At 60.2% G+C, this 23,796-nt stretch overlaps 1 protein-coding gene across 1 annotated transcript in view; it reads left to right on the forward strand.

The window, feature by feature from the left end:
- LOC142484023 (helicase SRCAP-like) overlaps positions 1-23,796 on the forward strand; it is a 178,103-nt gene that overhangs the window by 78,847 nt on the left and 75,460 nt on the right. The window contains 6 exon segments of the mRNA XM_075583987.1: positions 4,859-5,036; positions 10,670-10,806; positions 20,359-20,368; positions 20,371-20,527; positions 21,096-21,357; positions 21,923-21,930. Of these exon segments, the coding sequence (XP_075440102.1) occupies positions 4,859-5,036; positions 10,670-10,806; positions 20,359-20,368; positions 20,371-20,527; positions 21,096-21,357; positions 21,923-21,930 (752 nt within the window).

A 23,796-nucleotide genomic window follows, 5' to 3' on the forward strand; every position in this document is an offset into this window, starting at 1 on the left:
GGGGTGGACGCATCTTACACCCTGTACTGGGAGGGTACACGCTGGCAACCACGCAGGTAACTAGGGGGGACGCATCTTACACCCTGTACTGGGAGGGTACACGCTGGCAACCACGCAGGTAACTAGGGGGGACGCATCTTACACCCTGTACTGGGAGGGGGGTACACGCTGGCAACCACGCTGGTAACTAGGGGGGGACGCATCTTACACCCTGTACTGGGAGGGTACACGCAGGTAACCACACAGGTAACTAGGGGGGGACACATCTTACACCCTGTACTGGGAGGGAACACGCTGGCAACCACACAGGTAACTAGGGGGGGACGCATCTTACACCCTGTACTGGGAGGGAACACGCTGGCAACCACGCAGGTAACTAGGGGGGGACGCATCTTACACCCTGTACTGGGAGGGTACACGCTGGCAACCACACAGGTAACTAGGGGGGGACGCATCTTACACCCTGTACTGGGAGGGTACACGCTGGCAACCACACAGGTAACTAGGGGGGGACACATCTTACACCCTGTACTGGGAGGGAACACGCTGGCAACCACACAGGTAACTAGGGGGGGACGCATCTTACACCCTGTACTGGGAGGGAACACGCTGGCAACCACGCAGGTAACTAGGGGGGGACGCATCTTACACCCTGTACTGGGAGGGTACACGCTGGCAACCACACAGGTAACTAGGGGGGGACGCATCTTACACCCTGTACTGGGAGGGTACACGCTGGCAACCACACAGGTAACTAGGGGGGGGACGCATCTTACACCCTGTACTGGGAGGGTACACGCTGGCAACCACACAGGTAACTAGGGGGGGACGCATCTTACACCCTGTACTGGGAGGGTACACGCTGGCAACCACGCAGGTAACTAGGGGGGGACGCATCTTACACCCTGTACTGTGAGGGGGTGGGACGCGTCTTACACCCTGTACTGTGAGGGGGTGGGACGCGTCTTACACACTGTACTGTGAGGGGGTGGGACGCGTCTTACACACTGTACTGTGAGGGGGTGGGACGCGTCTTACACCCTGTACTGTGAGGGGGTGGGACGCGTCTTACACACTGTACTGTGAGGGGGTGGGACGCGTCTTACACACTGTACTGTGAGGGGGTGGGACGCGTCTTACACACCGTACTGTGTGGGGGTGGGACGCGTCTTACACACCGTACTGTGAGGGGGTGGGACGCGTCTTACACACCGTACTGTGTGGGGGTGGGACGCGTCTTACACACTGTACTGTGAGGGGGTGGGACGCGTCTTACACACTGTACTGTGAGGGGGTGGGACACGTCTTACACACTGTACTGTGAGGGGGTGGGACGCGTCTTACACACTGTACTGTGAGGGGGTGGGACGCGTCTTACACACTGTACTGTGAGGGGGTGGGACGCGTCTTACACACTGTACTGACGCTCTTGTGTGACTGGTTAAGGAGGCAGTCCCTCTCCTCCCGCCCTCTCCTCCCGCCCTCTCCTGACGCTCTCTTGTGTGACCGAAGGAGGCGATCCCTCCTGACGCTCTTGTGTGACTGAAGGAGGCGGTCCCCATCCTGACGCTCTCTTGTGTGACAGGTGAAGGAGGCGGTCCCTCTCCTGACGCTCTCTTGTGTGACTGAAGGTGGCGGTCCCCCTCCTGACGCTCTCTTGTGTGACAGGTGAAGGTGGCGGTCCCTCAACTGACGCTCTCTTGTGTGACAGGTGAAGGTGGCGGTCCCCCTCCTGACGCTCTCTTGTGTGACTGGAGGAGGCGGTCCCCCTCCTGACGCTCTCTTGTGTGACTGGAGGAGGCGGTCCCCCTCCTGACGCTCTCTTGTGTGACAGGTGAGGGTGGCGGTCCCCCTCCTGACGCTCTCTTGTGTGACTGGAGGAGGCGGTCCCCCTCCTGACGCTCTCTTGTGTGACAGGTGAGGGTGGCGGTCCCCCTCCTGACGCTCTCTTGTGTGACTGGAGGTGGCGGTCCCTCTCCTGACGCTCTCTGCTTGTGTGACTGGAGGTGGCGGTCCCTCTCCTGACGCTCTCTTGTGTGACTGGAGGTGGGGGTCCCCCTCCTGACGCTCTCTTGTGTGACAGGTGAGGGAGGCGGTCCCTCTCCTGACGCTCTCTTGTGTGACTGGAGGTGGCGGTCCCCCTCCTGACGCTCTCTTGTGTGACTGAAGGTGGCGGTCCCCCTCCTGACGCTCTCTTGTGTGACTGAAGGTGGCGGCCCCCTCCTGACGCTCTCTTGTGTGACAGGTGAAGGTGGCGGTCCCTCTCCTGACGCTCTCTTGTGTGACTGGAGGTGGCGGTCCCCCTCCTGACGCTCTCTTGTGTGACTGAAGGTGGCGGTCCCCCTCTTGACGCTCTCTTGTGTGACTGAAGGTGGCGGCCCCCTCCTGACGCTCTCTTGTGTGACAGGTGAAGGTGGCGGTCCCCCTCCTGACGCTCTCTTGTGTGACTGGAGGAGGCGGTCCCCCTCCTGACGCTCTCTTGTGTGACTGAGGGTGGCGGTCCCCCTCCTGACGCTCTCTTGTGTGACTGGAGGAGGCGGTCCCCCTCCTGACGCTCTCTTGTGTGACAGGTGAGGGTGGCGGTCCCCCTCCTGACGCTCTCTTGTGTGACTGGAGGTGGCGGTCCCTCTCCTGACGCTCTCTGCTTGTGTGACTGGAGGTGGCGGTCCCCCTCCTGACGCTCTCTTGTGTGACAGGTGAGGGAGGCGGTCCCTCTCCTGACGCTCTCTTGTGTGACTGGAGGTGGCGGTCCCCTCCTGACGCTCTCTGCTTGTGTGACAGGTGAGGGTGGCGGTCCCCCTCCTGACACTCTCTGCTTGTGTGACAGGTGAAGACGGCGTTCCCCCTCCTGACGCTCTCTTGTGTGACAGGTGAAGACGGCGTTCCCCCTCCTGACGCTCTCTTGTGTGACTGGAGGTAGCGGTCCCCTCCCGACGCTCTCTGCTTGTGTGACTGGAGGTGGCGGTCCCCCTCCTGACGCTCTCTGCTTGTGTGACTGGAGGTGGCGGTCCCTCTCCTGACGCTCTCTTGTGTGACTGGAGGTGGCGGTCCCCTCCTGACGCGCTCTGCTTGTGTGACAGGTGAGGGTGGCGGTCCCCTCCTGACGCTCTCTGCTTGTGTGACAGGTGAGGGTGGCGGTCCCCTCCTGAAGCTCTCTTGTGTGACTGAAGGTGGCGGTCCCCTCCTGACGCTCTCTGCTTGTGTGACTGAAGGTGGAGGTCCCCTCCTGATGCGCTCTGCTTGTGTGACTGGAGGTGGCGGTCCCCTCCTGACGCTTTCTGCTTGTGTGACTGAGCGTGGCGGTCCCCTCCTGACGCTCTCTGCTTGTGTGACAGGTGAGGGTGGCGGTCCCCCTCCTGACGCTCTCTGCTTGTGTGACAGGTGAGGGTGGCGGTCCCCCTCCTGACGCTCTCTGCTTGTGTGACTGGAGGTGGCGGTCCCCTCCTGACGCTCTCTGCTTGTGTGACTGGAGGTGGCGGTCCCCCTCCTGATGCTCTCTGCTTGTGTGACTGAGGGTGGCGGTCCCCTCCTGACACTCTCTGCTTGTGTGACTGAGGGTGGCGGTCCCCTCCTGACGCTCTCTTGTGTGACTGAAGGTGGCGGTCCCCTCCTGACGCTCTCTGCTTGTGTGACTGGAGGTGGCAGTCCCCCTCCTGATGCTCTCTGCTTGTGTGACAGGTGAGGGTGGCGGTCCCCCTCCTGACGCTCTCTTGTGTGACAGGTGAGGGTGGCGGTCCCCTCCTGACGCTCTCTGCTTGTGTGACTGGAGGTGGCAGTCCCCCTCCTGACGCTCTCTGCTTGTGTGACAGGTGAGGGTGGCGGTCCCCTCCTGGCGCTCTCTTGTGTGACAGGTGAGGGTGGCGGTCCCCTCCTGACGCTCTCTGCTTGTGTGACTGGAGGTGGCGGTACCCCTCCTGACGCTCTCTGCTTGTGTGACAGGTGAGGGTGGCGGTCCCCTCCTGGCGCTCTCTTGTGTGACAGGTGAGGGTGGCGGTCCCCTCCTGACGCTCTCTGCTTGTGTGACAGGTGAGGGTGGCGGTCCCCTCCTGACGCTCTCTGCTTGTGTGACTGGAGGTGGCGGTCCCCCTCCTGACGCTCTCTGCTTGTGTGACAGGTGAGGGTGGCGGTCCCCTCCTGGCGCTCTCTTGTGTGACAGGTGAGGGTGGCGGTCCCCTCCTGACGCTCTCTGCTTGTGTGACAGGTGAGGGTGGCGGTCCCCCTCCTGACGCTCTCTTGTGTGACAGGTGAGGGTGGCGGTCCCCTCCTGACGCTCTCTGCTTGTGTGACTGGAGGTGGCGGTCCCCCTCCTGACGCTCTCTGCTTGTGTGACAGGTGAGGGTGGCGGTCCCCTCCTGGCGCTCTCTTGTGACAGGTGACAGGTGAGGGTGGCGGTCCCCCTCCTGACGCTCTCTGCTTGTGTGACTGGAGGTGGCGGTCCCCCTCCTGACGCTCTCTGCTTGTGTGACAGGTGAGGGTGGCGGTCCCCCTCCTGACTCTCTCTGTGTGACAGGTGAGGGTGGCGGTCCCCCTCCTGACGCTCTCTTGTGTGACAGGTGAGGGTGGCGGTCCCCCTCCTGACGCTCTCTTGTGTGACAGGTGAGGGTGGCGGTCCCCTCCTGACGCTCTCTGCTTGTGTGACTGGAGGTGGCGGTCCCCCTCCTGACGCTCTCTGCTTGTGTGACAGGTGAGGGTGGCGGTCCCCTCCTGGCGCTCTCTTGTGTGACAGGTGAGAGTGGCGGTCCCCTCCTGACGCTCTCTGCTTGTGTGACAGGTGAGGGTGGCGGTCCCCTCCTGACGCTCTCTTGTGTGACAGGTGAGGGTGGCGGTCCCCTCCTGACGCTCTCTGCTTGTGTGACAGGTGAAGACGGCGGTCCCGTTTCTCCTGCGGGGGGAGCTCCGGGAGTACCAGCACATTGGGCTGGAGTGGCTGGTGACGATGTACGAGAAGAAGCTGAACGGGATCCTGGCGGACGAGATGGGTTTGGGGAAAACCATTCAGACCATCTCCCTGCTGGCACACCTGGCCTGTGAGAGGGGTGAGTGCTGTGTGGGGGGGTCCTGGGACGGTATGGGGGTTCCAGTCTGCGGTAATCACCCCCCTATCTTCCTGCTGGCACACCTGGCCTGTGAGAGGGGTGAGTGCTGTGTGGGGGGGGTCCTGGGACCGTATGGGGGTTCCAGTCTGCGGTAATCACCCCCCTATCTCCCTGCTGGCACACCTGGCCTGTGAGAGGGGTGAGAGCTGTGTGGGGGGGTCCTGGGACGGTATGGGGGGTCCGGTCTGCGGTAATCACCCCCCTATCTCCCTGCTGGCACACCTGGCCTGTGAGAGGGGTGAGTGCTGTGTGGGGGGGTCCTGGGACGGTATGGGGGTTCCAGTCTGCGGTAATCACCCCCCTATCTCCCTGCTGGCACACCTGGCCTGTGAGAGGGGTGAGTGCTGTGTGGGGGGGGGGGGGTCCTGGGACGGTATGTGGGTTCCAGTCTGCGGTAATCACCCCCCTATCTCCCTGCTGGCGCACCTGGCCTGTGAGAGGGGTGAGTGCTGTGTGGGGGGGTCCTGGGATGGTATGGGGGGTCCAGTCTGCGGTAATCACCCCCCTATCTCCCTGCTGGCACACCTGGCCTGTGAGAGGGGTGAGTGCTGTGTGGGGGGGTCCTGGGATGGTATGGGGGGTCCAGTCTGCGGTAATCACCCCCCTATCTCCCTGCTGGCACACCTGGCCTGTGAGAGGGGTGAGTGCTGTGTGGGGGGGGGGGGGGGCCCTGGGACGGTATGGGGGGTTCCAGTCTGCGGTAATCACCCCCCTATCTCCCTGCTGGCACACCTGGCCTGTGAGAGGAGTGAGTGCTGTGTGGGGGGGGGGGGGGGGCTGGGACGGTATGGGGGGGTCCAGTCTGCGGTAATCACCCCCCTATCTCCCTGCTGGCACACCTGGCCTGTGAGAGGAGTGAGTGCTGTGTGGGGGGGGTCCTGGGACGGTATGGGGGGGTCCAGTCTGCGGTAATCACCCCCCTATCTCCCTGCTGGCACACCTGGCCTGTGAGAGGGGTGAGTGCTGTGTGGGGGGGGGGGGGTCCTGGGACGGTATGGGGGGTCCAGTCTGCGGTAATCACCCCCCTATCTCCCTGCTGGCACACCTGGCCTGTGAGAGGGGTGAGTGCTGTGTGGGGGGGGGGGGGTCCTGGGACGGTATGGGGGGTCCGGTCTGCGGTAATCACCCCCCTATCTCCCTGCTGGCACACCTGGCCTGTGAGAGGGGTGAGTGCTGTGTGGGGGGGGGTCCTGGGACGGTATGGGGGGTCCAGTCTGCGGTAATCACCCCCCTATCTCCCTGCTGGCACACCTGGCCTGTGAGAGGGGTGAGTGCTGTGTGTGTGGGGGGGGGGGGGTCCTGGGACGGTATGGGGGGTCCAGTCTGCGGTAATCACCCCCCTATCTCTCTGCTGGCACCTGGCCTGTGAGAGGGGTGAGTGCTGTGTGGGGGGGGGGGTCCTGGGACGGTATGGGGGGTCCAGTCTGCGGTAATCACCCCCCTATCTCCCTGCTGGCACCTGGCCTGTGAGAGGGGTGAGTGCTGTGTGGGGGGGTCCTGGGACGGTATGGGGGTTCCAGTCTGCGGTAATCACCCCCCTATCTCCCTGCTGGCACACCTGGCCTGTGAGAGGGGTGAGTGCTGTGTGGGGGGGATCCTGGGACGGTATGGGGGGGTCCAGTCTGCGGTAATCACCCCCCTATCTCCCTGCTGGCACACCTGGCCTGTGAGAGGGGTGAGTGCTGTGTGGGGGGGTCCTGGGACGGTATGGGGGGTCCGGTCTGCGGTAATCACCCCCCTATCTCTCTGCTGGCACACCTGCCTGTGAGAGGGGTGAGTGCTGTGTGGGGGGGGGGGGTCCTGGGACGGTATGGGGGGGTCCAGTCTGCGGTAATCACCCCCCTATCTCCCTGCTGGCACACCTGCCTGTGAGAGGGGTGAGTGCTGTGTGGGGGGGGGGGGGGGTCCTGGGACGGTATGGGGGGTCCAGTCTGCGGTAATCACCCCCCTATCTCCCTGCTGGCACACCTGGCCTGTGAGAGGGGTGAGTGCTGTGTGGGGGGGGTCCTGGGACGGTATGGGGGGTTCCAGTCTGCGGTAATCACCCCCCTATCTCCCTGCTGGCGCACCTGGCCTGTGAGAGGGGTGAGTGCTGTGTGGGGGGGTCCTGGGACGGCATGGGGGGTCCAGTCTGCGGTAATCACCCCCCTATCTCCCTGCTGGCACACCTGGCCTGTGAGAGGGGTGAGTGCTGTGTGGGGGGGGGGGGTCCTGGGACGGTATGGGGGTTCCAGTCTGCGGTAATCACCCCCCTATCTTCCTGCTGGCGCACCTGGCCTGTGTGAGGGGTGAGTGCTGTGTGGGGGGGTCCTGGGACGGTATGGGGGGTCCAGTCTGCGGTAATCACCCCCCTATCTCCCTGCTGGCGCACCTGGCCTGTGTGAGGGGTGAGTGCTGTGTGGGGGGGGTCCTGGGACGGTATGGGGGGTCCAGTCTGCGGTAATCACCCCCCTATCTCCCTGCTGGCGCACCTGGCCTGTGAGAGGGGTGAGTGCTGTGTTGGGGGGGGGGGGGGGGGCCTGGGACGGTATGGGGGGTCCGGTCTGCGGTAATCACCCCCCTATCTCCCTGCTGGCACACCTGGCCTGTGAGAGGGGTGAGTGCTGTGTGGGGGGGGTCCTGGGACGGTATGGGGGGTCCAGTCTGCGGTAATCACCCCCCTATCTCCCTGCTGGCACACCTGCCTGTGAGAGGGGTGAGTGCTGTGTGGGGGGGGTCCTGGGACGGTATGGGGGGTCCGGTCTGCGGTAATCACCCCCCTATCTCTCTGCTGGCACACCTGGCCTGTGAGAGGGGTGAGTGCTGTGTGGGGGGGTCCTGGGACGGTATGGGGGTTCCAGTCTGCGGTAATCACCCCCCTATCTCCCTGCTGGCGCACCTGGCCTGTGAGAGGGGTGAGTGCTGTGTGGGGGGGTCCTGGGATGGTATGGGGGGTCCGGTCTGCGGTAATCACCCCCCTATCTCCCTGCTGGCACACCTGGCCTGTGAGAGGGGTGAGTGCTGTGTGGGGGGGTCCTGGGATGGCATGGGGGGTCCAGTCTGCGGTAATCACCCCCCTATCTCCCTGCTGGCGCACCTGGCCTGTGAGAGTGGTGAGTGCTGTGTGGGGGGGTCCTGGGACGGTATGGGGGTTCCAGTCTGCGGTAATCACCCCCCTATCTCCCTGCTGGCGCACCTGCCTGTGAGAGGGGTGAGTGCTGTGTGGGGGGGTCCTGGGACGGCATGGGGGTTCCAGTCTGCGGTAATCACCCCCCTATCTCCCTGCTGGCACACCTGGCCTGTGAGAGGGGTGAGTGCTGTGTGGGGGGGGTCCTGGGACGGTATGGGGGTTCCAGTCTGCGGTAATCACCCCCCTATCTCCCTGCTGGCGCACCTGGCCTGTGAGAGGGGTGAGTGCTGTGTGGGGGGGGGGGTCCTGGGACGGTATGGGGGGTCCAGTCTGCGGTAATCACCCCCCTATCTCCCTGCTGGCACACCTGGCCTGTGAGAGGAGTGAGTGCTGTGGGGGGGGGGTCCTGGGACGGTATGGGGGGGTCCAGTCTGCGGTAATCACCCCCCTATCTCCCTGCTGGCACACCTGGCCTGTGAGAGGGGTGAGTGCTGTGTGGGGGGGTCCTGGGACGGTATGGGGGGTCCGGTCTGCGGTAATCACCCCCCTATCTCCCTGCTGGCACACCTGGCCTGTGAGAGGGGTGAGGGCTGTGTGGGGGGGTCCTGGGACGGTATGGGGGGGTCCAGTCTGCGGTAATCACCCCCCTATCTCCCTGCTGGCACACCTGGCCTGTGAGAGGGGTGAGTGCTGTGTGGGGGGGTCCTGGGACGGTATGGGGGGTCCAGTCTGCGGTAATCACCCCCCTATCTCCCTGCTGGCACACCTGGCCTGTGAGAGGGGTGAGTGCTGTGTGGGGGGGTCCTGGGACGGTATGGGGGGTCCAGTCTGCGGTAATCACCCCCCTATCTCCCTGCTGGCACACCTGGCCTGTGAGAGGAGTGAGTGCTGTGTGGGGGGGGTCCTGGGACGGTATGGGGGGGTCCAGTCTGCGGTAATCACCCCCCTATCTCCCTGCTGGCACACCTGGCCTGTGAGAGGGGTGAGTGCTGTGTGGGGGGGGGTCCAGTCTGCGGTAATCACCCCCCTATCTCCCTGCTGGCACACCTGGCCTGTGAGAGGGGTGAGGGCTGTGTGGGGGGGTCCTGGGACGGTATGGGGGGGTCCAGTCTGCGGTAATCACCCCCCTATCTCCCTGCTGGCACACCTGGCCTGTGAGAGGGGTGAGTGCTGTGTGGGGGGGGGGGTCCTGGGACGGTATGGGGGGGTCCAGTCTGCGGTAATCACCCCCCTATCTCCCTGCTGGCACACCTGGCCTGTGAGAGGGGTGAGTGCTGTGTGGGGGGGGGGTCCTGGGACGGTATGGGGGTTCCAGTCTGCGGTAATCACCCCCCTATCTCCCTGCTGGCACACCTGGCCTGTTAGAGGGGTGAGTGCTGTGTGGGGGGGGGGGGTCCTGGGACGGTATGGGGGGTCCAGTCTGCGGTAATCACCCCCCTATCTCCCTGCTGGCGCACCTGGCCTGTGAGAGGGGTGAGTGCTGTGTGGGGGGGTCCTGGGACGGTATGGGGGGTCCAGTCTGCGGTAATCACCCCCCTATCTCCCTGCTGGCACACCTGGCCTGTGAGAGGAGTGAGTGCTGTGTGGGGGGGGTCCTGGGACGGTATGGGGGGGTCCAGTCTGCGGTAATCACCCCCCTATCTCCCTGCTGGCACACCTGGCCTGTGAGAGGAGTGAGTGCTGTGTGGGGGGGGTCCTGGGACGGTATGGGGGGGTCCAGTCTGCGGTAATCACCCCCCTATCTCCCTGCTGGCACACCTGGCCTGTGAGAGGGGTGAGTGCTGTGTGGGGGGGGTCCTGGGACGGTATGGGGGGTCCAGTCTGCGGTAATCACCCCCCTATCTCCCTGCTGGCACACCTGGCCTGTGAGAGGGGTGAGGGCTGTGTGGGGGGGTCCTGGGACGGTATGGGGGGGTCCAGTCTGCGGTAATCACTCCCCTATCTCCCTGCTGGCACACCTGGCCTGTGAGAGGGGTGAGTGCTGTGTGGGGGGGGGGGTCCTGGGACGGTATGGGGGGTCCAGTCTGCGGTAATCACCCCCCTATCTCTCTGCTGGCACACCTGGCCTGTGAGAGGGGTGAGTGCTGTGTGGGGGGGGGGTCCTGGGACGGTATGGGGGTTCCAGTCTGCGGTAATCACCCCCCTATCTCCCTGCTGGCACACCTGGCCTGTTAGAGGGGTGAGTGCTGTGTGGGGGGGGGGGGTCCTGGGACGGTATGGGGGGTCCAGTCTGCGGTAATCACCCCCCTATCTCCCTGCTGGCGCACCTGGCCTGTGAGAGGGGTGAGTGCTGTGTGGGGGGGGGGGTCCTGGGACGGTATGGGGGGTCCAGTCTGCGGTTATCACCCCCCTATCTCCCTGCTGGCGCACCTGGCCTGTGAGAGGGGTGAGTGCTGTGTGGGGGGGGGGTCCTGGGACGGTATGGGGGGTTCAGTCTGCGGTAATCACCCCCCTATCTCTGCAGGTAACTGGGGTCCTCACCTGATCATTGTCCCAACCAGCGTTATCCTGAACTGGGAGATGGAGTTTAAGCGCTGGTGTCCCAGCTTCAAGATCCTCACTTACTACGGCTCCCAGAAGGAGCGCAAGCTGAAGAGACAGGTATATGGGGGGGCAGTGTGAGCGAGGGGGGGTATATGCTGGGCGCAATGTGAGCGAGGGCAGTGTGAGCGAGAGGGGAGGTATATGCGGGGGGGGGCAGTGTGAGCGAGGGGGGAGGTATATGCGGGGGGCAGTGTGAACGAGGGGGGGTATATGCAGGGGGCAGTGTGAGCAAGGGGGGAGGTATATGTGGGGGGCAGTGTGAGCGAGGGGGGAAGTATATGCGGGGGCAGTGTGAGTGAGGGGGGGGGGTATATGCGGGGGCAGTGAGATCGAGGGGGGAGGTATATGCGGGGGGCAGTGTGAGCGAGGGGGGAGGTATATGCGGGGGGCAGTGTGAGCGAGGGGGGAGATATATGCGGGGGGCAGTGTGTGCGAGAGGGGAGGTATATGCGGGGGGCTAGTGTGAGCGAGGGGGGAGATATATGCGAGGGGGAGGTATATGCGGGGGGCTAGTGTGAGCAAGGGGGAGATATATGCGGGGGGCAGTGTGAGCGAGGGGGGAGATATATGCGGGGGCAGTGTGAGCGAGGGGGGAGATATATGCAGGGGGCAGTGTGAGCGAGGGGGGAGATATATGCGGGGGCAGTGTGAGCGAGGGGGGAGATATATATGCGGGGGCAGTGTGAGCGAGGGGGGAGGTTGTGGCGAAAATGGGGGGTAATCAGCGCATTAATAAAGGCAGTGGGCTCGGCTGGTTACCCCTATTTCGTATTGGGGATTAAGGGGTTAATATTATATGCTGTTCCCCTTTTAAGACTGCTAATTTAGGAACGGAGTGAGCCAGCACCCTGATTTTTGGGGTGCCGCCTCAGTGTAATCCCCCAAGTACACACACATTAAAAATATAACTTTGTCATAAGGGAAACATATTTTTGATAAAGTGCCTTTCTGTTTAAAATGTACCGGCAGGATGCAGTTTTTTTCTGCCTGCCTTTGTAATGCATTAAGGACCAAATGTTATGCATACATGAAAGACCCCAGATTCTTAAAGTGTCACTTAATCAGGATGTTTCTGAGTAGCAGGTCCTGTTACTCATCCTGGCTATTTCACACCTTGGGACCAAACTCCAGACATTGCGTCCCCAGAAATGAATGGCCCCTTTTGACTTAGCAGTGCTACCATGCTGCTTACTGAGCATGCTCAGAGTTACCTGAGCTGGCTGTAGGATTTGCCCATGTGACCTGGCAGGTTCTGATAGGAGGAAGATAATTCCTTGCCAATGGGATGAGGCTAATGTAACACTTCACAGGCCCTTGTCCTTAAAAAGGCCCTCATTCCTGTTGTTGTTGTTCCTGCTGTTGTTGCTGTTGCTACCTGATTTCTTCAAGCGGATAAGACCTGAGTACAGCGGCTACGATTCCAGAACGCAAGGGGTTAAAAACATCGCAACAAGGAAACTTGCCCTGCTTCAGGATTTCGTTAGCCCTGGGGATCCAGACCAATCCCAGAGAACCAGAAAGGACTTTGCACTTTCACAGAAGGATTGAACTGGCTATTTATTTGGCAATTTGCAAATGGACTACATTTTAAAGGACAAGCTTCTGCTGCTTTGCACCTTTCTGGACATTATCCTCTGTTTCTCTACCCGTGAGTGTAATTATTAAGTTTATTCTGCAGTTGTCGTGTGTTTGCCGATCAAGGGAATAAATCTCAGTTTATTTTGCTCAACCTGTTCTGCTCAATCAGGATCCACGAAATATAAATGTGTTATTAAGCGCGTCTCCCGTCACAGGCATTTAAAACTGGTGGCAGCTGGTGAGATACTGATTGAGCCTATATTGCAGTGTTCTGTAATATAGTGAGGACCTTGCAGATTGCAAGCTCCTCAGACAAGTGGCAACTTACACACACTTCCAAAGAAGCACGAGATAATTCACTGGTCTCTGGACCTATACCTCAGTGGCACCATGAGTCCACGCTCAGGAAGGTTTTGTACCTGGAACCGGGCGCAGATAGTGGAGAGATGTGTGGGGTACGGGTTCACGACAGACGGTCGGTCAAAGAGTCAGCTGGAGGAGGATTTAGAAGAATATGAGGGCAGGATGGCCCCGCCAGCAGACAGTACTCAGCCCGGAGTGCAGGTGGTCCCTCCAGCTCTGGGGCTGCAAGGACAGCGGGAGGATGTCAGTGATCGCCTGTAAGAGGGTGGCGTGGGGCCAGGGTGTGCAGATGGATCAGTCGCTGCGGCGACCGGACTGGCTACCTCTGGACTCATTGCACTCCTCACCGCCTGGGGAGAAGGGCTTAGCTATGAACAGCGACTCGAGCTCCTGTCGACAGCGCTTGGAAGGCCCCCTCACTCCCACCTGGTCAGCGGGGAACAGGACGTTCCCAGAGTAACTGCTGTGGAAGCAGCCGAGCCAGCAAATGAAGATGTAACCAGCAGAGCCTTGGTGAGCAACGCAGCAGTCCCCAGAGAGGCAGCCATTCCGGCTAGGGGGGACCAGTCTGCACCTCAGCGGACTCCCAAACATACAGTGGGCAGCGACACGCCCTATACTGGGGAGTTCAAGCTTGAGAGACGGTGCTATCATTGTCACAAGGTGGGCCACATCCGGCCACATTGCCCGGACCGTGAGCGGTCTGGGGGACCCCATCAGGGGCAACGTTCACAAGCTGCAGGGCCAGTAACCCAGATTGGGCTGGCCCACACAGAGGAACAGCACAGCCATGGAGCCACAACCAAGAGGGATGTCCCAGGCAGATTCTGCTTTTGTCACCTCAGAGCCAGCAGCAGTGAGCAGAGGATGTCCAAGTGCGTCAGTCGAGATGCAGCCTGCTGATGTCCTGAGCAGGCACCCACGGAGGGTTACCTTTGGTGACCGGCAAGCAGGGAGCTTGCCAGATTTGGGTGCTGCTGTTATTCTGGTGCAGCCAGAAGATTTGCTCCCGGGCACCGGGGTGCAAAGAACCATGCCTGATGGAGGGCCGCGGTCCTTACAGGGTGCCCAGATCATTTTGGATGGGGGTGCAATCATGGCATGAGGGAGGTGGGGGTTTTGTCCAGGGAAACTGCTGAGGTGCGCCTTAGCAATAACCTGGAGCCTGTGATCTGTGTGGTTGCTGCGGAATTGCCTGCTGTTGCGGCGATTCCTAAGAGCCTGTCATCAGGAATCACAGCAGAATCAACCTCTGTCCCCCTGCATTTGGGACCAACGGTTCCAGTGGCCTCTGCGGAGACCAGACAGGTAAGCCAGACTACTGAGTCGCGACCAGTGACTGACTTACTGTTCCCTTTACCTGTCCCTGTTACCCCTGACTTGGAGACTAGGGGTGGGTGGTTAGAATTAGGGACAGCAGATAGGGATGCGGTGAAAGGTTAGAAGGTATGGGTCTGCGTGCGTCCGAGTCCTGGGAAAGCGGGGGGTCAGACCACAGGCTGTGGCACCGCGGGCTCTGGGGTAGGGAGCCAGGTTCTACCGGGTTATCCAGGGGCTGGACAGGTAGAAGACGGTTAGTGGGACCCAGGGAGGGTAGGCAGCAAGTGTTGCAGGTAACCTTCCCCAGTCCACTAGTGGGGCATCAGGGGGTCACTCACATAAGAACCCAGCTGTTGCAGCCTTACTTCTGGCCGGAGGCAGCAGGGGCAGTGGCAGACTTTGGCCACCCCTGGGACGCCTGCCAGCCAGAGGGTAAAGCGGGTGATTATGTGCAGATGCTCCTGAACCTGTTACCAGGAATGGGGAACATGTTTCAGGAAGTAGCTCAGGGAGTGCCAGGCCTCTTAGGTAGGATAGGGTTTCCTAGGGGGGTCCTAGTTGAGCTAGGGGCCCTGGGAGGTGGGCAGGCAGGGGCAGAAGCCGGGGCTAGGGTAGAGCAGCCTAGGGTCCTGTTCTCAGACAAGCTGGGCAGGGCACATAGTACAGATGAGCCTGTGCTCCCAGGGGATCTGCATCCTCTGCATAAGAATACCTATGGAGTATCAGCAGAGGTGGCAGACAGTGTAGAGAGGAAGGCAAAGGGGGAGTCAGTCTTCAGCCTTCAGAATGGCCTCTGTGAGTTTGTCAGGGTGCCATTCAGGATGAGGAATGCTCTGGCTACCTCCCACCGCCTGGTCAGGAGGGCACCAGAGAGAGTGCAGAGGTATGTGGGGACATACAGGGAGACAGGGAGGACCAAAGTCTTTCACATCAATATGCTCAAGGAGGACATAGCTCTGCCAGATCTCCTAGGGGAAGCTAGGCAGAGAGGTACCATAGAGCAGGTGGAGATAGGATCTCAGCTGAGTGTCAGGCAGAGAGCAGATGCCAGGGCTATGCTGGAGCAGTATAGGGCTCTGTTCACAGACAAGCCAGGGAGGACACACATCACGGAGCACCCAGTGCTTACAGGGGATCTGAGACCTCTGCATAAGCACGCTTATAGAGTGTCAGCAGAGGTGAAGGGCAGTATAGAGAGGGAGATGGAGGAGATGCTGGCCCTAGGGGTAATTGTACCATCCCAGAGCCCTTGGGCTTGTCCGGTAGTCCTAGTGCCTAAGAAGGATGGGACCACCTGGTTCTATGTGGACTACCGGCAGCTCAATGCAGGGACGGTTTCAGATGCCTACCCCATGCCCCGCATGGATGAGTTGCTGGATGAACTCGCGGGGGCAAGGTATCTGACCACCAGGGATCTCAGTAAAGGGTACTGGCTGATCCCTTTGACCCAGGAGGCTAGGGAGAAGTCGGCTTTCATCACCCCAAGTGGCCTCTATGAGTTCTTAGTGATGCCATTTGGGATGAAGAATGCACCGGCTACCTTCCAATGCCTGGTCAATTGTTTGCTAGAGGGCATGCAAGGGTTTGCAAGGGCTTATCTGGATGATATTGCTGTGTTCAGTAACTCCTGGGAATCACACTTAATTCATGTAGCTGCGGTGCTAGCCAGGATTACAGAGGCAGGTCTCACCTTAAAACCCACCAAGTGCTTAGTGGGGATGGCTGAAGTCTTATACCTAGGGCATAGGGTGGGTGGAGGGCACCTCAAGCCAGAACCAGCTAAGGTAGAGGCAGTAGTGCAGTGGCCCACTCCCAAAACCAAGAAGCAGGGCATGGCGTTTCTAGGCACTGCAGGCTACTATAGGGAGTTTGTTCCCCAGTATAGTGCCATTGCCAAACCCCTGACTGACTTGACCCAGAAGCGACAGTCTGTGCTGGTAGTCTGGTCTCCAGCCTGGGAAAAAGCATTTCAGGCTTTGAAGACTGCCCTATCCAGCGCTCCTATACTGGCCGCTCCAGATTATTCCAAAAAGTTTCTGGAGCAGACTGATGCCTCAGACTTTGGCATTGGTGCTGTGCTCAGCCAGGTGGGGGAGGAGGTCAGGGAACCTCCAATGATGTTTCTGGGCCGCAAGCGGCTGCCCAGAGAAGGGGCATATGCCACTATTGAGAAGGAGTGTCTGGCCATAGTATGGGCGCTAAAGAAGCTACAGCCCTCTCTGTATGGCAGACACTTCACTGTTATCACTGACCATAACCCCCTAAGTTGGTTGCAGAGGGTGTCGGGAGAGAATGCCAAGCTCCTGCGCTGGAGCCTGGCCTTGCAAGAATGTGACGTCACCATTCAGCACCAGAAAGGCGGTGAGCATGGGAACGCTGATGGCCTCTCCGGCAGGACAATCCCCAAGACCTAATGACTTCAAAAACCCTCAGGTCAGCCCAACCACCAGAGGAGGTGGCCAGGGCAAACCTTGGCTTTGAGTGGGGGAGGTGTGGCGAAAATGGGGGTTAATCAGCGCATTAATAAAGGCAGCGGGCTCGGCTGGTTACCCCTATTTCGTATTGGGGATGAAGGGGTTAATATTATATGCTGTTCCCCTTTTAAGACTGCTAATTTAGGAACGGAGTGAGCCAGCACCCTGATTTTTGGGGTGCCGCCTCAGTGTAATCCCCCAAGTACACACATATTAAAAATATAACTTTGTCATAAGGGAAACATATTTTGATAAAGTGCCTTTCTGTTGCAGTTAATATGTACAGGCAGGATACTATTTTTTTCTGCCTGCCTTTGTAATGCATTAAGGACCAAATGTTATGCATACATGAAAGACCCCAGATTCTTAAAGTGTCACTTAATCAGGATGTTTCTGAGTAGCAGGTCCTGTTACTCATCCTGGCTATTTCACACCTTGGGACCAAACTCCAGACATTGCGTCCCCAGAAATGAATGGCCCCTTTTTACTTAGCAGTGCTTCCATGCTGCTTACTGAGCATGCTCAGAGTTACCTGAGCTGGCTGTAGGATTTGCCCATGTGACCTGGCAGGTTCTGATAGCAGGAAGATAATTCCTTGCCAATGGGATGAGGCTAATGTAACACTTCACAGGCCCTTGTCCTTAAAAAGGCCTGGTACCCCTCATTCCTGGGTTGTTGCTGTGTTGCGGTTGTTGCTGTGGCTACGATTCCAGAACGCAAGGGGTTAAAAAACATCGCAACAAGGAAACTTGCCCTGCTTCAGGATTTCGTTAGCCCTGGGGATCCAGACCAATCCCAGAGAACCAGAAAGGACTTTGCACATGCACAGAAGGATTGGACTGAGGCTATTTATTTGGCAATTTGCAAAAGGACTACATTTTAAAGGACAAGCTTCTGGTGCTTTGCACCTTTCTGGACATTATCCTCTGTTTCTCTACCCGTGAGTGTAATTATTAAGTTTATTCTGCAGTTGTCGTGTGTTTGCCGATCAAGGGAATAAATCTCAGTTTATTTTGCTCAACCTGTTCTGCTCAATCAGGACCCACGAAATATAAATGTGTTATTAAGCGCGTCTCCCGTCACAGAGATATATGCGGGGGGCAGTGTGAGCGAGGGGGGAGATATATGCGGGAGCAGTGTGAGCGAGGGGGGAGATATATGCGGGGGGCAGTGTGAGCGAGGGGGGAGATATATGCTGGGGGCAGTGTGAGCGAGGGGGGAGATATATGCGGGGGCAGTGTGAGCGAGGGGGGAGATATATGCGGGGCAGTGTGAGCGAGGGGGGAGATATGTGGGGGGCTAGTGTGAGCGTGGGGTGAGATATATGTGGGGGGCTAGTGGTGAAGGGCGAGGGGGGAGATATATGCGGGGGGCAGTGTGAGCAAGGGGGGAGATATTTGCGGGGGGGCAGTGTGAGCGAGGGGGGAGATATATGCGGGGGGCAGTGTGAGCGAGGGGGGGAGATATATGCTGGGGGCAGTGTGAGCGAGGGGGGAGAGATATGTGGGGGGCTAGTGTGAGCGAGGGGGAGATATATGCGGGGGGCAGTGTGAGCGAGGGGGGAGATATATGCGGGGGCAGTGTGAGCGAGGGGGGAGATATATGCGGGGGCAGTGTGAGCGAGGGGGGAGATATATGCTGGGGGCAGTGTGAGCGAGGGGGGAGATATATGCGGGGGGCAGTGTGAGCGAGGGGGGAGATATATGCGGGGGGCAGTGTGAGCGAGGGGGGAGATATATGCGGGGGCAGTGTGAGCGAGGGGGGAGATATATGCGGGGGCAGTGTGAGCGAGGGGGAGATATATGCGGGGGGCAGTGTGAGCGAGGGGGGAGATATATGCGGGGGCAGTGTGAGCGAGGGGGGAGATATATGCGGGGGCAGTGTGAGCGAGGGGGGAGATATATGCGGGGGCAGTGAGCGAGGGGGGAGATATATGCGGGGGCAGTGTGAGCGAGGGGGGAGATATATGTGGGGGGCAGTGTGAGCAAGGGGGGAGATATATGCGGGGGGCAGTGTGAGCGAGGGGGGAGATATATGCGGGGGCAGTGTGAGCGAGGGGGGGAGATATATGCTGGGGGCAGTGTGAGCGTGGGGGGAGATATATGTGGGGGGCTAGTGTGAGCGAGGGGGCAGATATATGCGGGGGGCAGTGTGAGCGAGGGGGGAGATATATGCGGGGGCAGTGAGCGAGGGGGGAGATATATGCGGGGGCAGTGTGAGCGAGGGGTGAGATATATGCCGGGGACAGTGTGAGCGAGGGGGGAGATATATGCGGGGGCAGTGTGAGCGAGGGGGGAGATATATGCGGGGGCAGTGTGAGCGAGGGGGGAGATATATGCGGGGGCAGTGTGAGCGAGGGGGGAGATATATGCGGGGGCAGTGTGAGCGAGGGGGGAGATATATGCGGGGGCAGTGTGAGCGAGGGGGGAGATATATGCAGGGAGCAGTGTGAGCGAGGGGGGGAGGTATATGCGGGGGCAGTGTGAGCGAGGGGGGAGATATATGCGGGGGCAGTGTGAGCGAGGGGGGAGATATATGTGGGGGGCTAGTGTGAGCGAGGGGGGAGATATATGCGAGGGGGGAGATATATGCGAGGGGGAGATATATGCGTGGGGGAGATATATGCGGGGGGAGATATATGCGGGGGGCAGTGTGAGCATGGGGGGAGATATATGCGGGGGCAGTGTGAGCGTGGGGGGAGATATATGTGGGGGGCTAGTGTGAGCGAGGGGGAGATATATGCGAGGGGGGAGATATATGCGGGGGAGATATATGCGGGGGCAGTGTGAGCGAGGGGGGAGATGTATGCGAGGGGGGAGATATATGCGGGGGGCAGTGTGAGCGTGGGGGGAGATATATGTGGGGGCAGTGTGAGCGAGGGGGGAGATATATGCTGGGGGCAGTGTGAGCGAGGGGGGAGATATATGCGGCGGCAGTGTGAGCGAGGGGGGAGATATATGCGGGGGCAGTGTGAGCGAGGGGGGAGATATATGCGGGGGGCAGTGTGAGCGAGGGGGGTGATATATGCAGGGGCAGTGTGAGCGAGGGGGGAGATATATGCGAGGGGCAGTGTGAGCGAGGGGGGCTCGTCTAGGGTGTGGGGGGGTGGGGCAACGGGGAAGGTTATTGCGGGGGATTGGTCGGTGTTTGAGATGCATGAGGAGGTGGTGGGGGAGAGGGGCAGGTGTATGTGTGTGTGGGGGGAGAGGGGCAGGTGTGTGTAGGGGGGATGGCGGTGTGGGGGGGGTGTGTGTGTGTGTGGCGAGGGGAGTTGTGTGTGTGTGTGTGTGTGGCGGGGGGAGTTGTGTGTGTGTGTGTGTGGCTGGGGGAGTTGTGTGGGACGGGGGGGTGTGTGTGTTTGCGGGACGGGGGTGTGTGTGTGTGTGGCACGGGTGTGTGTGTGTGTGTGTGTGTGTGTGTGTGTGTGTGTGTGTGTGTGTGTGTGGCGGGGGGAGGTGTGTGTGTGGCGGGGGGAGAGAGAGAGAGAGAGAGTGTGTGTGTGTGTGTGTGTGTGGGGGGGGGGGGGACGGGGGTGTGTGTGGGGGACAGGTGTGTGTGTGTGGCGGGGGGAGTTGTGTGTGTGTGTGGCGGGGGGGAGTTGTGTGTGTGTGTGGCGGGGGAGTTGTGTGGGACGGGGGGGTGTGTGTGTGTGTTTGCGGGACGGGGTGTGTGTGTGTGTGTGGCACGGGGGTGTGTGTGTGTGTGTGTGGGGGGGGGGGGGGGGAGGTGTGTGTGTGGCGGGGGGGAGAGTGTGTGTGTGCGTGGGAGGGAGAGTGTGTGTGTGCGTGTGCGCGTGTGCGTGGGAGGGAGAGATGGCACAGGTGTATATTTAATGAAAGGTATGGGCGCGTTGTGACCGCTTTCTCTCCCCCAGGGCTGGACGAAGGGAACGCTTTCCACGTGTGCATCACCTCGTACAAGCTGGTGCTGCAGGACCACCAGGCGTTCCGCAGGAAGAACTGGCGCTATCTCATCCTGGACGAGGCCCAGAACATAAAGAACTTCAAGTCCCAGCGCTGGCAGAGTCTGCTCAACTTCAACAGGTGGTGGGGCGGGGGGCACTTACTCTCTCCCCCCCTCAGGGGTTGTACTGACTCCCGACCCCCCCCCCCCCCCCCTGCCAGAGGGGATGCACTGCTGCGCTGACCCTCCCCACTCCCCCCCCCCCCGCACCCCCCCTGCCAGAGGGGCTGCACTGACACTCCCCACTTCCCCCTCTGCCAGAGGGGCTGCACTCCCCCCCTCCCCCCCTCAGTCAGAGGCGTCGCACTGATTCTCCACCACCACCCCCCCCCCTCAGTCACAGGGGCAGCACTGATTCTCCTCCCCCCCCCCCCCCTCAATCACAGGGGCCGCACTGACTCTCTCCCCCTCCCCCCCCCCCCCCACAGTCACAGGGGCCGCACTGACTCTCCTCCCCCCCCCCCCCTCGGTCACAGGGGCCGCACTGACTCTCTCCCCCTCCCCCCCCCCCCACAGTCACAGGGGCCGCACTGACTCTCCTCCCCCCCCCCCCCTCAGTCACAGGGGCCGCACTGACTCTCCTCCCCCCCCCCCCCCCCCACCCCCTCAGTCACAGGGGCCGCACTGACTCTCTCCCCCTCCCCCCAGTCAGAGGCGGCTGCTTCTCACCGGGACGCCCCTGCAGAACTCCCTGATGGAACTGTGGTCTCTCATGCATTTCCTGATGCCTCGTGTCTTCCAATCTCACCGCGAGTTCAAGGAATGGTTCTCCAACCCCCTGACTGGCATGATCGAGGGGAGCCAAGAGTATAACGAGGGTCTGGTGCGCCGGCTGCACAAGGTGAGGGGGGATACTCAGGCGCCGGCTGCACAAGGTGAGGGGGGATACTCAGGCGCCGGCTGCACAAGGTGAGGGGGGATACTCAGGCGCCGGCTGCACAAGGTGAGGGGGGATACTCAGGCGCCGGCTGCACAAGGTGAGGGGGGATACTCAGGCGCCGGCTGCACAAGTTGAGGGGGGATACTCAGGCGCCGGCTGCACAAGGTGAGGGGGGATACTCAGGCGCCGGCTGCACAAGGTGAGGGGGGATACTCAGGCGCCGGCTGCACAAGGTGAGGGGGGATACTGGTAGGATTGATGTTTAACCTCTCCCCTCTCCCCCCACAGGTCTGCGTGTATCCCCCATACCCCTTCCCCCCCACCACAGGTCTGCGTGTATCCCCCATACCCCTTCCCCCCCCACAGGTCTGCGTGTATCCCCCATACCCCTTCTCCCCCCACAGGTCTGCGTGTATCCCCCATCCCCTTCCCCCCCACAGGTCTGCGTGTATCCCCCATCCCCCTTCCCCCCCCCCACAGGTCTGCGTGTATCCCCCATACCCCTTCCCCCCCCACCACAGGTCTGCGTGTATCCCCCATACCCCTTCCCCCCCACAGGTCTCCGTGTATCCCCCATACCCCTTCCCCCCCACAGGTCTCCGTGTATCCCCCATCCCCCCCACAGGTCTGCGTGTATCCCCCATCCCCCTTCCCCCCCACAGGTCTGCGTGTATCCCCCATACCCCTTCCCCCCACAGGTCTGCGTGTATCCCCCATACCCTTCCCCCCCCCCACAGGTCTGCGTGTATCCCCCATCCCCCTTCCCCCCACAGGTCTGCGTGTATCCCCCATACCCCTTCCCCCCCCACAGGTCTGCGTGTATCCCCTTTCCCCCCCACAGGTCTGCTTGTAACCCCCCCTCCCCCCGCAGGTCTGTGTGATACCCCCTCCCTCCTCTTCCCCCTGCGGGTCGGTGTGTGATCCCCCACGGGTTGGTGTGTTAGCGCCCCCCCAGGTCTGCATGTAACCCCCCCTCTCCCCACGAAGGTCTGTGTGTGTAATGCAAGGAGCCTGAGTCCGTAAACAGCCTTCGGCCGCCGCCGCCGCGCGCACTCCTGCAGTCCAAGTGATTTGTGAACTTGACTGCAGGAGATTGTAGACGCGGGGCGTGGCGGACGCCTCACGAAACTGGTTCACCCTCATTGGCTGAACCGGCTCACGTGCGCCGACGTCACGCGGCAGCCGCCTGAAAACACAAATTTTCTTGTAAGCCTAGAACGCTGCCGCTTCGTCGCGCTCCTTTACCGGCACTTGCGCAGGCAGCACTGTTCCTGCGCGAGCGCAGCGAACACATACACCATAATCCCAGCCTTAGGCTAGGGGCCCGCTGCACGCGCGTCTGCCAGGCTGGCGCGCGTGCAGCCGAGTTCCGTGGTCTGCAGTGAGCAGCAGGGGGAAAGACCATGGGCGGTGTGACGGGAGACCCGCTTAATAACACATTTATATTTCGTGGGTCCTGATTGAGCAGAACAGGTTGAGCAAAATAAACTGAGATTTATTCCCTTGATAGGCAAACACACGACAACTGCAGAATAAACTTAATAATTACACTCACGGGTAGAGAAACAGAGGATAATGTCCAGAAAGGTGCAAAGCACCAGAAGATTGTCCTTTAAACTGTAGTCCATTTGCAAATTGCCAAATAAATAGCTAGTCCAATCCTTCTGTGAATGTGCAAAGTCCTTTCTGGTTCTCTGGGATTTGCTGGATCCCCAGGGCTAACGAAATCCTGAAGCAGGGCAAGTTTCCTTGTTGCGATGTTTTTAACCCCTTGCGTTCTGGAATCGTAGCCGCGGTACTCAGGTCTTATCCGCTTGAAGAAATCAGGTAACAGCAACAGCAACAACCCAGGAATGAGGGGTACAGGCCTTTTTAAGGACAAGGGCCTGTGAAGAGATACTTTAGCCTCATCCCATTGCCAAGGAATTATCTTCCTCCTATCAGAACCTGCCATGTCACATGGGCAAATCCTCCAGCCAACCCAGGTAACTCTGAGCATGCTCACTAAGCAGCTTGGTAGCACTGCTAAGTAAAAAGGGGCCACTCATTTCTGGGGACGCAATGTCTGGAGTTTGGTCCCAAGGTGTGAAATATCTAGGATGAGTAACAGGATCTGCTACTCAGAAACATCCTGATTAAGTGACACTGTAAGACTCTGGAGTCTTTCATCTACTAGACGCATCGGCATCTCCCAACCGGGGGGGGGGGGGGGGGGGGTCTTTCATGGATGCATAACATTTGTTCCCTATCCCTAATGCCTTACAAAGGCAGGCAGAAAAAAAACAGCATCCTGCCTGTACATGTTAACTGCAACAGAAGGCACTTTATCAAAAATATATGTTTCCCTTATGACAAAGTTATATTTTTAATATGTGTGTACTGGGGGGGGGGGGATTGCACATAAAAAATCAGGGTGCTGGCTCACTCCGTTCCTAAATTAGCAGTCTTAAAAGGGGAACAGCATATAAT

The sequence above is a fragment of the Ascaphus truei genome, unplaced genomic scaffold (assembly GCF_040206685.1).
Source record: "Ascaphus truei isolate aAscTru1 unplaced genomic scaffold, aAscTru1.hap1 HAP1_SCAFFOLD_427, whole genome shotgun sequence".
Classification (NCBI taxonomy): domain Eukaryota; kingdom Metazoa; phylum Chordata; class Amphibia; order Anura; family Ascaphidae; genus Ascaphus; species Ascaphus truei.